This window comes from Chiroxiphia lanceolata, chromosome 3, assembly GCF_009829145.1.
Source record: "Chiroxiphia lanceolata isolate bChiLan1 chromosome 3, bChiLan1.pri, whole genome shotgun sequence".
NCBI lineage: Eukaryota > Metazoa > Chordata > Aves > Passeriformes > Pipridae > Chiroxiphia > Chiroxiphia lanceolata.
In genome coordinates, this window is record NC_045639.1 from 17096322 (window position 1) to 17113275 (window position 16954).

The window sequence follows — 16954 nt, forward strand, 5'->3', positions numbered from 1 at the left end:
AGTTCCTGACCAAGCACAGACTCTAAGGAAACAGATTGGAGTGGAAAGAGTCTAAAAATTTCTTTTCCTGCACTGAATTCAAAATAGTGTTTCTCTTACTGGAAAAACAAACATAAGCTCATTTTGGGTGTCTCTCTCTGTCTGCCTGTGGGATTGGCAATCCACACCTTCTGCCAATTCAGAGACCTCTCTGCCCCCATTTATGCTCTAGAGGTTATGCTTTAATTACAAAAAGCTGATCCGCTGTGACATCAATTTCCCTCTCTAGGGGAAAGTCCTAGCTGTGAAATCCTAGCCAAGGCAAATTGTTGTTCATTTTTCTTTTTCTTTTTTTTTTTCCTTTGGCCAATCCAGACCAACCCCAGAACTGCTATCTGGGTTTGACCTTGACCACTACTTTGAGAGTGAATTGCAGATCCTGCTCTCCTGAAGTGCTGACGTACAGACAACTATTTCCAATGAGTTATCTTGATACAGAAATCGTGCTGTATCACAGCCAAGAGCCTGCTCCTCCTGCCAAGCAGGACCCAAGCCTAGGGGCTGCAGGAGAGTGCTCTCTGGGGCCCTACTTGAGTCAAAATGGACAGTGTCCAGAACGAGTTAGTAACAGCCCTGCCTAAACCTAGGGCAGGACCACAGCAGGTGGATGTACCAGCCACACTCGTGTTTGTCCTCTGGGGATGCGGAGGTCATCTTCCCTCCACGGGATGTGCTCACCCAAGGCCACACAACCTGGCAGGGAGGTCATCGAGCCAATCTTGGGCTCGTGTGAATGACCAACGTGCTGAGAAGCAGCAGGACTGAGCCGTGATGCCTGGGGAAAGGGGGGATGCGGTGGGAAATGGAGGGACTAGTCGGTGCCTTCGAGCCGCGTGCATGGGGAAGTGGGTGGCCTCTAGCTCTGCGTTCCTGGTGCGGCCGGCACCACCCTTTGCCTTGACCGCTGTGCCCAAGGGAGGAATACGACGGCCAGCTGCGATGGGAGGCCGGGATGCGGCGGGGAGGCGGGGGATGTCCCCCCGCGGGCGGTGCCGAGGCTGACCGGGGACTCTGCCGGGCCCCGCCGCGGGACCTGCCCCGCCCGCCGCGGACGGGAGTGGAAAATGCCTCGTGTATCTTTAACCCACAGCGGCCAAAGCGCGGCGGCGGTGGGTTTTTTTTTTCTTAGTTAACAATGGAAACTTTTTTTTTTTTCAGTATTTCCCTCCAGCCGAGCGAGCAAAAAAAAAAAAAAAAAAAGAAACTTGTTCCGCTGAGTTCAACCCCAGACAGGCTCACAACTTCCTTCCTGCTCTCCTACCCCCTCCCTCCGCTCTCCTCCTCCTCGCCGCTCCTCTCCCTCTCCTCCTCCTCCTCCTCTCTCCGCCTTTCCAGCCGCACCGGGAGCGGGCGCCGGGGCCGCGGCGCGGACCTGGCCGGAGCGCGGAGCCGCCGCGCAGCCTTGGCCGCGGAAGCGCGGAGGGGCAGAGCCCGGCACCCCCGGCCCCCGCGGGGCGAGGAGAGCCGCCCGGAGCCGCGGAGGGAGCGGGACCCCCCGGCAGCCGCGCTCCGCGCCCGCGGCGATGGTTTCGGCAGCGCCCCGCGGCCGCCGGCGGGCGCTGCCGGGCGGCGCGCACTGAGCGCGGATCCCGCTCCCAGGTAAGCGGCGGAGCCGGGGGGTCGCGGCCGCCCCTCCACCGGGGGACCCCCGGCAGCTGCGCCGGCGGCTAGCGGGGCCCCGCGGGCAGGAAGGGGCGAGCTGGGGGCGGGCAGAGGGGCTGGGTGCTACCCCGGGGCCGGGCGGGCTGTCCCGCACCCAAACTCTGGCCGAGCACCTTGTGCCGGTGCTTGCTTTCGTACGCGAGCCAGAGTGCTGGGAGCGTTGCGTTGCCGGGGATTCCTGCGAAGAGTGACTGCCCTGGGCTCGGCTGAGCCTCACGCTGCCTCCAAGCAGGAGGGATGTGCCTGGAGGGATGGGGAACCTTTTGGTCACACAGTCAGCGGGGACTGCGCTTTTAGACCTGGGGGCGTTTTCCTGCCAGGAGCCTCACAGAGGGACGCACAGGGCTGCTGCTGCCAGCATCGTGCACAAGTGCTTCCAAAGGCTTTTTACACCCATAGGCAGAGTTAGCGCGCTGTGTGTAAACAAGCCTGTGCACTCATGTGGGCAGTGAGTTTGTGTAGATCTCATGGGTTCCCGTGCCCCAGCATGGGATGGGGGCTGCAGCTCCAGTGGCACATGGAGCAAACAGACATGACGGAAGGCACGCTGAGGTACACAGGGGCACAGAGAGCCACCTACAAAAGCAGAGTCTCTCTCATACACGTACACAGTCACCAAAACAAACAGCACTGCACATCTCTGCCTGTGGGATCCGGGCTCTGACTTGGAGGCGGCTGCAGTGGTTGATGCCCCAGAAGGCAGACATGCACAGGGGAGGCACGTTTAGCCAAGGAATGCATGATGTGCAAAGCCATGTTGTTGCCCATGGTAACTTAGGGGAGTAGTGGAGATGTGGCCCCATACCATATAAAACTGTGCAAGCAGGAAGACTGTATCATTATGTCATTGTCCATGTATCAGAAATCCATTCCTGAGACTTGATCTTGCTCATAGGTGACAAACTGGAAGGTGACAAATTTAAGCTGTTTGAAGTCTTTAACTTTCTTCAGCTTTTGGGGCCAACACTTGAAAGGTACTTTCAGTTCACATCAGTTGACCTTAACTCCTTTATTCTGTTGAGGGAACTGTTTCTGGCTATGTGTCCTCTTGGACACTGCTGCTGCAGCTGCGTGGGCAGGCAACCTGGAGTGGGGAGTAGGGAAGAGGGGAAACGCCCAAACCTGATTTTCCCTTCGCTCAAATCCTTCTGATGATCAGGCCCCAGAGGTGGCACACTGGGGCTGTGTGCAGGTGGGAGGGGCACACAGGAAGGGAAGAGTCTGGCCAGCTGCGTGTGCACAGCTGGATGGTGAGCTAAGGGAGGGCACAGAACTACTCTCACTGCTTCACTTTCTCCTCAGCTGTCCTGTTTTATGGAGCTGTGGGCCAGGTCCAACCCAGCTCCCCTTTTGCCTCCTGGCGATGTTGCTGGTCCCGGCGGGGAGAGACCCTCGGCAGCCCCGCGGAGCCTGAGCGCCGAGGCGGCAGTGGCGACGGCCCCCCTGTGCACCCCGGCTGACTACTATGGCCGTGTACTGCTATGCGCTCAATAGCTTGGTGATGATGAATAGCAACAGCGAGGTGACAAGCGGCCGGAGCAAGACGCCGCCTCCTCCCGGACAAGTACTGCCCAGGGGCCCGGAGACACCCGGCAGCTGCCGCTCGCTCCCTGTCTTCAGCCCGGCCCCCGTGCCGCCCCGCTCCCCGCGCTGTGGCCCCGCTTTCCTCTTTCCACCACTTGAGGAGCCCCTGCGGCAGCCAGGCGGCCCCGGGGGGCGGCGGGGCAGCCGGGGCGAAGAGGGGCAGCCAGGACCCCCCATGGCACGGCAACTTCAGCGGGAGCTGCACAACGTCCAGGTGAACCAGAAAGTGGGGCTCTTCGAGGCGCACATCCAGGCACACAGCTCTGCTGCCCAGCCGCCCCGGAGCCCCCGGCCATCCCGGCCCCGGCCCGCCAGCCCTACAGTGCCAGTGGCGGGACTTGGAATTGGACCCCGGCTGCGAGCCCATGGGGAGAGTGAGGCCCCCGATGCTGGTGGGGTACAGGTTTGTCTGAGCACTGCAGAGCCCTCCGGGAGGCCAGCAATGACAGTGGTGCCAGCTGCGGAGCTGGCAGAGAGCACCAGTCCCCTGGAGCAGTCAGGGGCTGCACCACAGCAAGGGGAGGTGGTGGTGGCCCCCGCAGAACTTAAGGGCCAGTGCCCAGCCATTGGCGGAAGCATCCCCGCCGTCATTGTCACGGACCTGGGGGGCCCGGAGGAGGAGGCGGGCGCCGTGCCCCCCGGCAGCCTGCCCGTCAGGAAGCTGTCATCGTCCTCAGCGTCTTCCACTGGCTTCTCCTCATCCTGGGAGGAGTCCGAGGAGGACATTTCCAGTGACCCCGAGCGCACCCTGGACCAGACCCCAGCCTTCCTGCAGACCCTGGACCAGCAGAAGCCCCGAGTGGTGAGTCTTGCACCACACCCTGGGAAGGTGGGGTGAGGGCTGGCAGCATCCCTGCTCTGAGGCACAGCTGCAGTGGCAGGGCAGAGGTCTGTCACAGCAGAGGTCTGCAGAGAAACTTTCCATTTGCTCAGCGGTGCTTGCTTTCCCTCACATGAAAGCTTTCAAACTTGGAACAGGGGTTCCTAGTCGGAAAATCCCCTGCTTGCAGGAGAGAGCATTGGTACCTGTCCCGTTGTGCACGATCCTCGCAGAGCTTCCCTGGTGCTGCAAGCTGCCTGCTGGCATGCTTAAAATGCATCCATGGACTGCAGCCTTCTGCTGACATGTGGTTACGAGCCTCAGCTTTCCCTCAGTACAGCTTCCTTGGGTACTGGAGGTTTCCCATGATTTACATGAGCCTAAGGGAGAGTTTATTTCCTTCTTGGAGTCGAAACTGTGTGGGCCAACTGTTGAAATACATACTGATGCCCATCAGCATAGTATCTGTGTGTCTTTCACATGGAAACAAAAATCTTGAGAATTTCTGGTAATTCCCCTTTTGAATAAAATTTTCTGCATGTGGGTATCTTATATTTTAGGTAAGCATATTTTTATTTGGTATTTATGTTAAGCTCGCTCATCTGTTTCACAATCTCTCTTTGTTGAGGAGCTGGTTGTGAGGCTTCAGGCGAGAGAAGGCATCAGGGTAGTACTACCCCTAGAGCGGAAAGGTCTTCTCAGAGAGGAGAACTTTGAGGCATTTTCCAGAGGCATGAGACAGTCATGGGATTTGTTGTGTCACTAGGGGAGTTCACTCCGTGTCTGAATGCTCCACACAGAGCGTGCTTTGCTCTGAGCTGTCACACCATTTATCCAGAGGGCTTTGAACCACTTTACTCCAGAGCAGGGCACCCATCACGAGGTTCTCCAACCGGCATGTGGTCTCTCCCATCCTCCAGCTCTGAGACAATTCATTGATTCGAGCCCAGCACTGAAGCCTCACACTGACAACACTCTGAAACATGCAGGGCAACCCAGTGGCTCCTTAATTTAAAGAGTTTGATAAAGAACCACCAACTTTCAGTGATATGGTTCACTATGTTTAACTTTCTGTAGACACATGGTAGTGAAAGCCTTGCTAAATTCAACAACAGAAGGAAAACTGGAAATGTTTAAGTGAAGGTATCAAACTTGGAAGAACTGAGATTGTGGTTTGTAAAACACTCAACAGACTGAAATAAGTATCTTTTCTTTTGTCCTTGTTTTGTCCCATTCCAAGAATTCAGGCTCAGTTCTGCTCAGGATAGAGCAGCAGTTGAGTAAAAGCACAGTTAATGAAGTTACGAGTCTGTGGCTCATCGTGTTTGCAGACAGTTTTGTATTTTGGGGCTCTTGGCTGATGAATCAGCTTGCTCCCTTTGGGAGCTGCTACAATCCCGCTGCTGATTAAGTTCTGCTGGTTTTGTGTGCATAAGCTGTAGTAATCTCTGCTCTGTTCTCTGTACTAATGGCTTTTCCCAGTGCCAGATCCCACTGATTTGCTGCTGAAAACAGTTCATTGATGGGCAAAAGCATGCCTGATGCTCTTGTGGAAAGCTTCCTGATGCCTCAAGCTGATTCTGTGTTACCTCCCGTGGCCCCCAGTGAGCCCAGCCAGGCCAGTGGCTCAGCAGTGAACAGGCAAGGCTCGTTTGTATTGCCAAAAGGCCTGGATCAGAGCAAGCTCAGATCAGGTCTAAGACCTGAGTAACTCAGCTGGTCTCAGTGGGACTACTCAAGCTAAACGAGATGAAGATCTGGTCCAGAACATGTCAGACATCCCGAGGAGGTGCACTTGATTTTGTGTTTCAGTGCTGGATTTGTCTCAGCGGGAGTGGCTGGGCTGATTTACAATGATACTTTTCCACTGGGCTGCACAGGTCCCGTGCAGGGCTGATCACTGACTTTGGCAGGTTATAGTCAACTTCTCAGCAGGATGGTGTGCAAATGCCCAGTAATTCAAAGCTGATTCATATAAATAACACCCAACTTTGTGTACTCGTTGGCAGTATCTTGTAAATCCCTAATGACAGCAGAAGGCAACTACTGAAGTAGTGTCAAGTTGCACACTAATTTGTTTTCATGAACTCACTATTTCCTTTTAACGATACACATGGTCTGGAAATGAGTTATGTAATGAGGGGCAATGTATGAGAAGCTCTCTCCACAAGTTGTGCTTTTCTGTCACATCCTGGGAGACCTCGGCTGACAGAAACCAACGTGGTGCCTCTGGGTTGGGTAAACATTGGGCAGGCAGAGGACCCTACCTGTCTGCACTGGGTGCTGCTGGCACAGGGAAGGGCTGTGGTACCTGGGGGAGAGGTAATGACGAGCAACAGGAAAGCAGTTCTTGCTGCAGATGCAGTATGTGCTGCACATCTCACATAGCATGTTTACAGGTTTGATAAACAAAAGGCCTGCTTCTGCCCTTCCTTTCTGGAGGCTGTCTGGCTTAGCAGATCTGTTCGGGATGTCCGGCTGTCTATTGTAGTTCCTCCTGATGTCCCAGGGAAATGGGCAGATCCCTCCATCTGACATGGGCAGATCATCCTCCATTTGTACTGCAGGTAGGAAACTTCATTTGTGTTCAGGCCTGAAAATTGGCCAGTAACAAAGTGACGTTGCATAGTGAAAGAGAGGGAGGTATTGTGGGCACATTTTTGGACACCATGACCTGGAGCAGCTCTGTGTCTGAAACTGGCTCTGCCTCTGTTAATTGAAAGTTTGCTCAGTGCTTTGCCTGTCCCTGGAGTGCTGTGGTGCTCAGTGGGCTGCGCAGCGCTGGGGAACAGTGACCCAGCTGTGCTAGTTGCAGACCTGTGAAGTGCAGTGACAGTAAGAGCAATGTGACGTTTTGCTGTTGTCTAATTGCAAGTCCACTTAAGGTCTGAGTAAACTTCCACGTAAGGGCTTTTGCAGCTGTGGCTTTCCCCGGGCTGTGGGCTGCTGCCGGAGAAACCCCAGGCTTGTTTATTGATGCTTGAAAGGTTTCAAAGGCACTTGAGCGCTTGCACTTCTCGGGCTGTGTGGGAGGGATGGGCTGTCCAGGCGCCATGTTGGGATGGGGACACGGTGGTTTGGGAATGCTGCGGGGCAGCGCTTCCTGCACACCCCCTGCAACATCAACACGGGCGTCTGGGGAAGGAGTGGATACCTCTGCTCACCTACCACTCAAGCCAGGAGGATACAGTGGCTGTTGGAAGGTACCTGTCTCTGTCACAGTGTGTCTCATGCTGAGGGAGGAGTTTTCTCCTCACAGCTGATCGCACAGATTGGGTTTGTAGGGGAGTGAGAAGGTCTCTTTGTTCTAGGGTACAGGTAGCCTGAGATGGCAGGCCAACTCCTAAAGGGATTTCACACCAAAAATAAGATACATTCTTGCCATGACTCCCTCTGACTTCTAGACTGGAAGAATACCAGTGTATTAGTTTTGCTGTTCTTGGAGAGGTGCTAACCAGGGTGTACTCAGCAGCAGGAGATTTGTCCCAGTCTTGAAAACTGGCGTGCCCCTTAAGTGGAAGATATTCCAATGCTTGTCATTAGTGAGTCGCTGTCGTTGACCTAAATTCCCTAGTTTGTCAACTCCTCGGCAACTAGAGACAAAGTGACAGACAAGTGGGGGGAAAGGCAGAAATTGTGCAAGCACGTACTGTAGAAAAATGACATGTCAAGAGGGAAAAAAAGCCTTCCTGGAAAAACAGTGCAAGACACTCCAGTGTTCCTCTTCCTGGCTTTCCCACAGCCACCGTGGAAACACAAGGATGTACAGCAGAATAGTTAATCAAGTGACTTGGTACATTGTGAAATGTCTACTTCTTTCAGCAGGCAGAGCAGTTTGCTCAGAATAAGAGACTTCCATTAAGCTGTGCAAAATGGCAAGAACTTTCGGAAAAAACTAATGGTGTTGCTGCTGACAGGCGATTTTTTAATTGATTTATTTGTTTGATTCACAGCAGCTGTAACACAGTTCTGAAAGGAGCCAAGTTTATAAAGGGTTAGTGTCAGCCAGGGGCCTGTGGGACCCTTACTGATTTCTCTTTGAGATGTTCCAAGGCATAAGCTGACAACAGCACTCCTGATTTGTTCCTATGAAAATTACTCAAGTTAAATATGCTTTCATTCCCATTCCTAGCTGTCACTGTGATCAGGAAGTCCCTGTGTTACAGAAACCATGACCACATGGTGATGCATGCAAGCCCCGTGAATGTATATCTTTATGCTGACTGTGTTTATGTGTTTTACTCCTTCCTCCCACTGTGTTTGTCTTGAAAGCTCCTAAGCTTATGAGTTTGTGAGTGGTATCACTGATTTAGCATCAATATAATGTCTAACACATTAAGGCCCTTCTGGCTTGCTCGGAAGAGCGGCTGTTCCTCTAGTAATGTGCATCATTGACCCGGGAAGGTGCTTAGCACACCTGGTAAGCTGCCAAAGGATGGAGTCTCCTTCAGCCCTGTGGGAGCACTAGGATAAAGAGGAGGATGAGGTGGATACCTCTGTGTTGCCATTTTCAGAACAGCACGGCCTATTTTGTCTACTGGGATGAGCTGAGGACCCTCTGGTGCTCAGCGGACTGGGCAGATCTTCAGACTCCCTGTGGATGGAGGCTGTGCACTCCAGGGAGTTCACAAAGCATCACTCTCTATTCAGTAGCTTATCTTCTGCCTTCTCACGTGGCCTTCTCAGGGAATAAGCAGCTTTCTTATGGGCTCCCACCCACAGAGTCTAAGTGAAGATGCAGCTATAACCCAATGAGAGACATATGGTGCTACTTCAAGTCCGTTTTCATCAGCACTTTTAAGCTCATTGGGAAGGGTTTCTTCTCTGTGCACATTCCCCATGATTGACAGTGCGGGAATTACATGGCACATAGCAGATCCTTTTCATAGGGGGACTTACTTGCTAGCACAGCTGCTGTCTCTTGCATATTTTGTTTCTCAAACAATTTCACACTGAGAGCGTTCATAAAGAGTTGTTAAAAAAAAAAAAAGGCATTTCTGAGGTGCAGGAAGAACAAACATTAGGCCCATCATTCTTAGGGTCCCCAGCTCTGAAACATTCAGATTTCCTCCTCTTCTGTTGGGAATTGCAGGGTGTCAGGAGCATGGCTGGTTGGACCCTTCGGGTGTTAAGCTGAATGTCCACAGAGTGAACTTCACAGATCAGCAGAAACTTTAGTTTTACCTTTACCTTTTGAAGCTTGCAATGACAAAACCCAAACTGTAGTCAGCACCTGTCTCATGTTTTCCATATGATTCCTATAATGTGTTAGGACAGATTTACGTGTGAAGAAAATATTAGTGCAGCACTGAGCTCTCGCGTGCCATGTGATGGCTGAAAGCCACTGCTGAGCTAATGTTTTCTTTCCATTTAATTCTGTACTAGCTCACTAGAGAAATAATGGCATCTATGTATGATGTTAAATGTCGCTTCGGCTAAGATTAGTCTTCTGTAATGGTTAGAGATTATGTTGTTTATACCAGTAGGTAAATTTCTGCAGTAAATTTGACCTGCTTTCTTCCAATGAAGCCCAGCCAAGCTTTCTAAGAAAGATATGTTAATATTAAATAGACAGTGAAAACTAAACGTTAACATTTTCAAATCACTGAATAACTTTGCAGCCTAATCCCTGTTCTCAAATGTGACTTTCTGGGGAGTGAGGGCTCCTATACTTGCCGGGTCACTTGAAATGGCTCTTTTATGGCATCCATCTTGCTTAGCCTGTTGGATGTCTCCTCAGGATAAGTCTTCTCCTAAGGTACCTTTCTTCTCTGTTGACTCTGGGATGTTGAGGATTAGACCAAGAGTGTGCTTAAAACAGAGTAATCTGTTTCTAAAGTACTCGTGAATGTCTGCAATAAAATTCGTTGGAATTTCATTCTTATCCGTATAGATAAAAACTCAGGTCATGCATAGCCTGCAAAACGGCTGCAAGTAGTTCAGGAAGCTGCCCCAGTCTGAGCTCTACCAGACTTAAAAGTGAGTGCCTCTGATTTGGCTTTTAAATCAGTGTTTAGGCAGCAAAATGTGACTTGCTGTATAACAGAGATGATAACCCAGCAGTGCCTTTCAGTGTGAGTTGGTGTGGGTATGTTCAGAAGCTCGGGGTCTCCAGCTGCAAGTTTCAGTCTTGGTGTATGTACTGTGAATGTGCTCAGAACTGGTGGAAGCTTTTGGAAAACATAGACTGCAGCTTCTTCTTTCCCAGCCATTGTGGGAGTTCAGCACACAGAGCTGCTGTCAAGGCTGCCTGCCTGTGGAGATCCTCACTGCCACTGTCAGCCACGGATTGTGTTTACTGAGTGCTGGTGGTTTCTGACCTTAGTTTCTCAGAGATGGGCAATATTGGAATCTAAAGCTACTGCACAGTGCTAAGACCCATATTAGCCTTTTCAAGCTATTTATTTCAATGTTTTCATACATTTTGGCCATGAAAAGAAAGAATCAATTTTCTTTTATATTAAAGAACATTCTTTTCATTAATGACATGGGAAAAGAGACAGCCCGGTAGAAGGAATTCAATTCTTCCTTTCAGATATAAGATTTATTGCTGGTCAAAACACAAGGATTACTTTTGGAAGGAGAGCTAGGGGGTAAAACAACAAGTGTTTAACACTTACAATTTCTTCTTGTAAGCAGTACAGTGCATTATCTGATCAGTGCTACACAACAGGAACTTCATTAGCATTCAGCACTGTTGTGGTTTTAAGTAATAGTAAAGCATCCCTTGTCTCTGTGAAAGACATATATGGACTCTGGGGGGACATGCTGACAGACATTTTAATGAGTTTGATTCTAAGGACAGAGTCAGGTTGTGTCTTTACTGTTTCTTCAAACATTTGATTTGCAGAGAGGTCAGCACCTGCAGTTGCTGTGATGTGGACCTCGCTGAACTGATGCAAGTTTTGCTCAGGGTTTCTTCCTTGTCCTCTGGGCTTTCATCCTTGACTTTAAGCCTTGTACTTGGGGTCTTAGACAATAGAGTTCCTGGACTGTGTGAAGCAGGGGGAGATCTCATGAGGCCTGCAGTCTTCACTGTCACAAAATGCCCTTCAGCCTGAATGAAGACCAATATACCAACACCAGGAATAACCAGCACGACATCTTGGGAGAATGGCTCTGGCAGGGAGCAGGCACAACTCTCTCCTCTCCCCATCAGCATTTGCAGAAGGGGCTGTTTAGCAAGGGCTAAGCAATGGCAGCACCTACCTTCAGCATCACCTCCTTCTCCTCCCCCTTCGCTTCCTGTCCCTTTGCCCTTGCTTGGGCAATTCATCTGCAGCAAGATAGAATCAAAGAACCCTCTTCCTTTGCTAAACAATTCGTTCCTTTTGTTAGGGTCAGATAAAATGCTGATAAAAGCTGTTGTAGCTCCGCTGAAGCCAGCAGGAGCATGCTGCAGGTTTGGTCCGTGATCATTTTTCGCCTTGCTCACCCCTGCATGTCTCCAGTTACATCTTGTGGTAAATCCAATATTAAACTGAATTAATGAACCAGAGACACAGTCCCTGCGGGGAGGGGGGGGGGTTGCCTGTTGGTAGGTACAGTGCTTCAGAGCCTTTGGGGACAGGAGGTTTATAAATGGAAAGATCTGCAGGGTGGCTTTTTGGAAAGTGCATTTTACAGTTGGGTGTTTTTCTCTCATTTCTTGATGAACAATCTCCGATCCCTGCTGCTCTGGAAAAGGGGAGGAGCCAAGGCTGGCCTTCAGATCACCACTGAGCCTTGTTCTTTGCAAATGTACTTTGAGAAGGCATTTTGGGAAGGCGTAGGAATAGCTTTTGTCCCGTTGAGCTAAACATATTCAAAACATTGTACTTAAATGGGTATTTAAGTACAAGCCCATGTGTACCCCTCAAAAGAGAGGAGACCAGGGCACCAAGGAGGGGTGGGAGTGAGGGGGAGGTGAGCAGGCTCTTTCTCACCATGTGGACCATAGGAATTGCCCTGCTGGCAGCCACAAGCCGCACTAGATATCCAGGGGCATCCTCCCACTGCAAGCAAGGTACAGAGCAGCTGGGGGGAGAATTAGCAATGTATCCAAATGTAGTATGGTTGCTATTACGGGTAATATGTATTTAACACTCTGCAGGGACCATTTAAACCTGCGTCTGTAGGAAGAGGAAAAAAGTCAGGTTTGCTTTTTTGGCAGACTGCAGACCAGAGAGTCCAATCTATAATCTCTCTTGGTATGTTTTATGTGGGTGGGTTTTGTTAAATTACAGGCAAAGTTATTGCACCCCTAGGCTACTCACATTAAATGTTTCTCCAATTTTAGCAGCATTCTTTCCAGGTTCAGCTACATTTGTTTTTGTCTTCTTCTCTATGGCAATTGATGAGCTAAGTCTAAAATGTATAACTCTGCAGGATCTCCTGTTATATATTTCTTCCACAGCTGTAGCTGAATTGGGACAGTATAATCCAATGACTTATTGTAATGCCTAGTGCTTTCTTTAATACATTCCAGATTAAAGGAGTCAGCAAAGTTTACATATCCAAAGTAATAAATTTAAACTATAATAATGGCAAATCCCGAACCATGATTATCTCTTTAAAGTGTTGGGCTTTTTTTCCCTCCTATCTTCTCTGGTCTGGCTAAAGTCTGTTTTTAGGAAACTCAACAGGACAGATAAAAGATGATGAGACAAACAACTTAATCCCTTAATAATGTCAAGTGGAAAATCCAACAACAGATTGGCAAGAAACTCAAATAACAACTGCAAAGTGACCCTTACTGAGGAGTAAAGAACAAGTTTAAAAGGCTGAGCTTGGGATATAATTAGAGATGAGCCTGAATCAGTGCCCATAGGCTCAAATATTTCTTTGAACTCTGAAATGGAGCCAAATTCCTTTTTTTTCATCCATGCCTGCATAGCATCAGCTCAGTTCCATTGAGGCCAGTTCAGCATCACCTCGTACCTCATGCTGCCCTCGGTACTCACACAAAGTGACCTGGGAAGGCCCCAGGGTGATATTCCCACCTCTGGGTGCTGTTTCAGATGGAGTGTGGGATAGCAGCAAGTGTGTGCAGCCCAGGTATGTGCCAGGTATGTGCCTGTCATGGCAGCAGGAAGAGAAGAGATGGGCACTGCCACTCCGGCCTCAGAGTCCCAGTATCTCATTCTGCTCTTGCCAGGGACTGGCACACCCCTGGGCAGCAACCCTGAGCAGTCTTGGGCTGCTGTTAATAGATACACCTTGGAAGCAAGGCACTTGGTCACAGGAGTAGAAGGCACCTGGAATTGTAATTGCCAAGCAGCTTCAGAAAGAGCATGTTAATTATTCTCTCTCTCTTCAGAGCCATATTTATTTAGAGCTGACAACCCTTCACCCTGGGGTTTTGTGGTAGGAATGTCTTACTTGGGTGGAGACCAGGGCGGCCAGAAAGAAAACAAAGGAAAGAGATTTTAGAACTGTGTCTTATCTGTAGCCACCTGAATTACTGTTGTATTTTAAAAGAATATGTGAAAAAGAATTGTTTGCAAAAGCCTTGACAAGTGTACTCTCCCAACTCCCTTGTTTTAACCTTCTCCTAGGAATTTGTGTATAAAATGTTCTCAATTCAGTTTATCTCTCTGCTTGACAAATCCTGTGTTTCCCTTCCGTACTTTCAGCAGAGAGGGAACTAACTTTGATCTTTTTGTGAACAGAATTGCCTTGTCGGATGTCACATTCCCACCTTCACACACAAACAGTGCGTGTCACAGTTTTTGAGCAAGATGTACCATCACTGAAAAAAAAATTGCGTAAAGCTCATATAAAGATGAGCTTTTGGAAAAGCAGCTCCAAACTGAACCAGACTCTCCCTCAGAGGAAGGATCAACTGATGTCATCCGTCTCTTGTTGAAGCCACCTTGCACAGCAGGTTAAAACAAATGGTCCGAAGCCAGGACTGTAGTTCAGCTTCTCCATTAGCAGCCCCTCATCCACGTCTCATCTCGAGGAGAAAAGACTTGGCCTCTCTCCTCAGATCTCTGTTTTCTCTTGTTACCATGTGTTGCTGGAACAGCTTTTTTGAGCCAAGGAAAGCAGCACAGAAGTCCAGGTGGTCACAAGTGACCGTAACGTTGACCAGGTGTTAGGCTGGTAATGAGAGACAAATGCGGAGGTAGCATGATGCCACCTCGTCTGCTATTGTCTGTTCCTGTATTGCACATCCTGACCAGCTCTGGTATTTGGTTTTGGAGCTTTTGGGAAGCTCAAAAGGCAGTTCCAGATCCCAGGTTTGTTCTTGTGGATGGGAACCCTTCCCAGAAGGGAGAAAGCTCAGAGAAGCCTGTTTAATATAGGCTGATCTCATGCTTGAGCATACGCAGGAGTTGACCTTTCAGCACTGAAATAAGAAGTGATGGGAATAGAATAAATCACAGTCTTGAAAGAAAAGCCAAGTAGCATAGACATGCATCTCAGGAGGAGTCAAGGTAGGGAGGCTGAGGGAGCCACAGAGGGGCCAAATGACAGATTGAAAAGCAGTCTTTCAGCGATGGGTTTAGTGGATCTTTGCAGAGCAAGCCTGCAGAGCAAAGGCTATTGAGATGTGAATTGGGATATGAGGTGATGAGCCCTGAAGGTGAATTTTAGTCAGGTGAGTAGACTGGAAAGACTCTGTTAGGGATGTTATCCTGAAAAAATCTGCAAGACTTACAGATGGTTTGGATGTGAGTACTGAAAAAGATCCAAGTTTTCCACTTGCTAAAAGTTTCAGGGTAGGAGCAAAACAAATGGGAACAGTAACATTTGCACTTGCACTGCAGAGGCTTAAATTGTTCTATGAATTGCCGGGCTGCAAAGAATCAAGCCTCTATATTGCATTGCAAGCCTTGGAACTGTCAGGTTTTGATTGAGTCCAAAGCCAAAATTTTTGTAACCTTGATAGGAGACAGCTCCTGTGGTACACCCCTTTAACCTTCAGGGGCCTGGCTTGCAATGCAAGATTCTTCCAAGCGAACCAAAACTTGAAGCACTCCTCTCATATCTGGAAGCCACATCCTGATGAGGAACTCCCTCTGCGTGGTGGCCTCTGTCAGAGCCCGGCTCCCTGTTCAGTCTCAAGAGGGAATGGCCCAGGGCTTTTTCGGGGCAGCCATGGTGGAGAGTTGGGCTGCTCTGTACCACAGAGCCCATCACTGCCTGGAGGGATGCTGAAGTTTGCCCTCCTGGCCCACTCTGTGTCCCCAAGGCAGTCAGACTCTCAGACTCATCCAGACAAACTCTGGCAGCACAGGAGATTGCAGGAGCTGGCTGGATCTGGAAGAACAGTTTTTTGGCAGAGAATAGATTTTCCAGCAAATGTCAAGGGAGAGGGGGAGTCAAAATGATTCACAAATTCAAACACATTTTCTGAATAGTTCTGGCCTAGAAAAAATACAGAGGTGGGGGAAGAGGGAGCGATGTTAAAAATAGCAATGAGTGTCATTCTGACACTTTCAGAATGAACTGTTTCATTTTGGGAATGGTTTGTTTATGTTTTGCAAGTATTTGAAATGTAGATTTGATTCAAAATGGTATTTTTCATTTAAAAGTTGACCTCACCGCTAAAACACATTGAAAGAAGAAAAATGGGGTTTTTAGGACTTACATAACCTGAAATAAAACACCTCCTTTTGCTTTGACTCCACATGAGATGTTTCAGAGTTTTCCTTTCACAGCCCCACGATCTTAGCTGCGTTCAGCCCAACCTGAACATCTCCTCTCCCCTTGTTTTAGGGTTGAGCTCTGATGTTAAAAAAGCTGTCCAGCTCCTGTGCTGGCCAACCTTAAGGTCCAATGCCATGGAGCAAGTACTTTAGTTTAATCTGAGGTCAACCACACATTGCTGTGATTCAAACTGAAACCTGTGGTATCAAATGAATAAGAGCTGTAGGTTTTGTAGATAACTGGCATCTTCTGCGGAAGATGCAACATCGAACCTCATTTAGAAAAATAACCCAAACTCCTGAGGCCCTGAAATCTGATCTAGAAATCTTCAGAGAGGCTGGAGTTTGCAGACAGCTGAATGACAGACTTTCACTCCCCCGACACTCACACTGGTCTCATTCAACTGATTCATTAAAGGAAAATGAGCAAACAGCTAGTAATTATTTTGTTGTAGCCAAAACGTGCTGCAGAGTTTCCCTGGGCAGAGGGGAAGGAACACGTGTGTTTGCTGTACGATGAGCCATAGCTGAGTTTACTGTTCCCCACTGTGTTTTCTGCCTGGCTGGGACGCATTGTGCCATTTCCTCAGCTGAAGTCCATCCCTTGGTGACTGAAGTGGAGCCTCCTTTGCTGAGATTTGCCTTGACTGTCTCGTGAGCTCCTTCCTCTGTGCCTTGGGAGGGTTTGGGCACAAAAGAGGGAGAAAAAAGATACTATGGTGTGGGACAGCAAACTTTTTAACAGCAGCCCCTTTTGGACAGGGGCCACAGGAAAGACCGTTTTCATTCGTGGGAAGATCCTGGATTTTACCTGGAATAGGCAGGTTTGAAAGCATTTTTCTGGCACACTGTAGTTTTAATGTTACTGAAGGATGGATCTCATGGTGTGGACAGGACATGGATTAGTGCCTGCACTGGGGTGAGGAATTAAGGCCAGAGTGTGTGTATCAGCTATGCAGTTCCTTCAACCATGCATTTACTGTTCAAACACTGCCAACTCAAGCTCTCCCAAAACCAATGAGGATTGCCTTAAAAACCACCAAATGTTTCAGAGTTTTTTTGGAAGTGCTGGGTTTGATTGTTTTCCTAGTTTCTATGCCTTTAACTCACACTTGGGACAATTTTTCAGTCTGTTCTCTGCAAGCCAGAAGTCTAGAAATGTACTTGCTTTTTAAAAATGAAAGCTCAGAGTCTCAGCCACCTGACTGCAAGA

The 16954-nt window shown here is 49.3% G+C and overlaps 1 protein-coding gene across 1 annotated transcript in view; it reads left to right on the plus strand.

Annotated features, from left to right (window-relative positions):
• The first annotated feature begins 1412 nt into the window (after positions 1–1412).
• Positions 1413–16954, plus strand: part of ITPKB (inositol-trisphosphate 3-kinase B) — a 68165-nt gene continuing 52623 nt past the window's right edge. The window contains 2 exon segments of the mRNA XM_032682062.1: positions 1413–1638; positions 3004–4087. Of these exon segments, the coding sequence (XP_032537953.1) occupies positions 3167–4087 (921 nt within the window). The 5' untranslated portion in view covers positions 1413–1638; positions 3004–3166.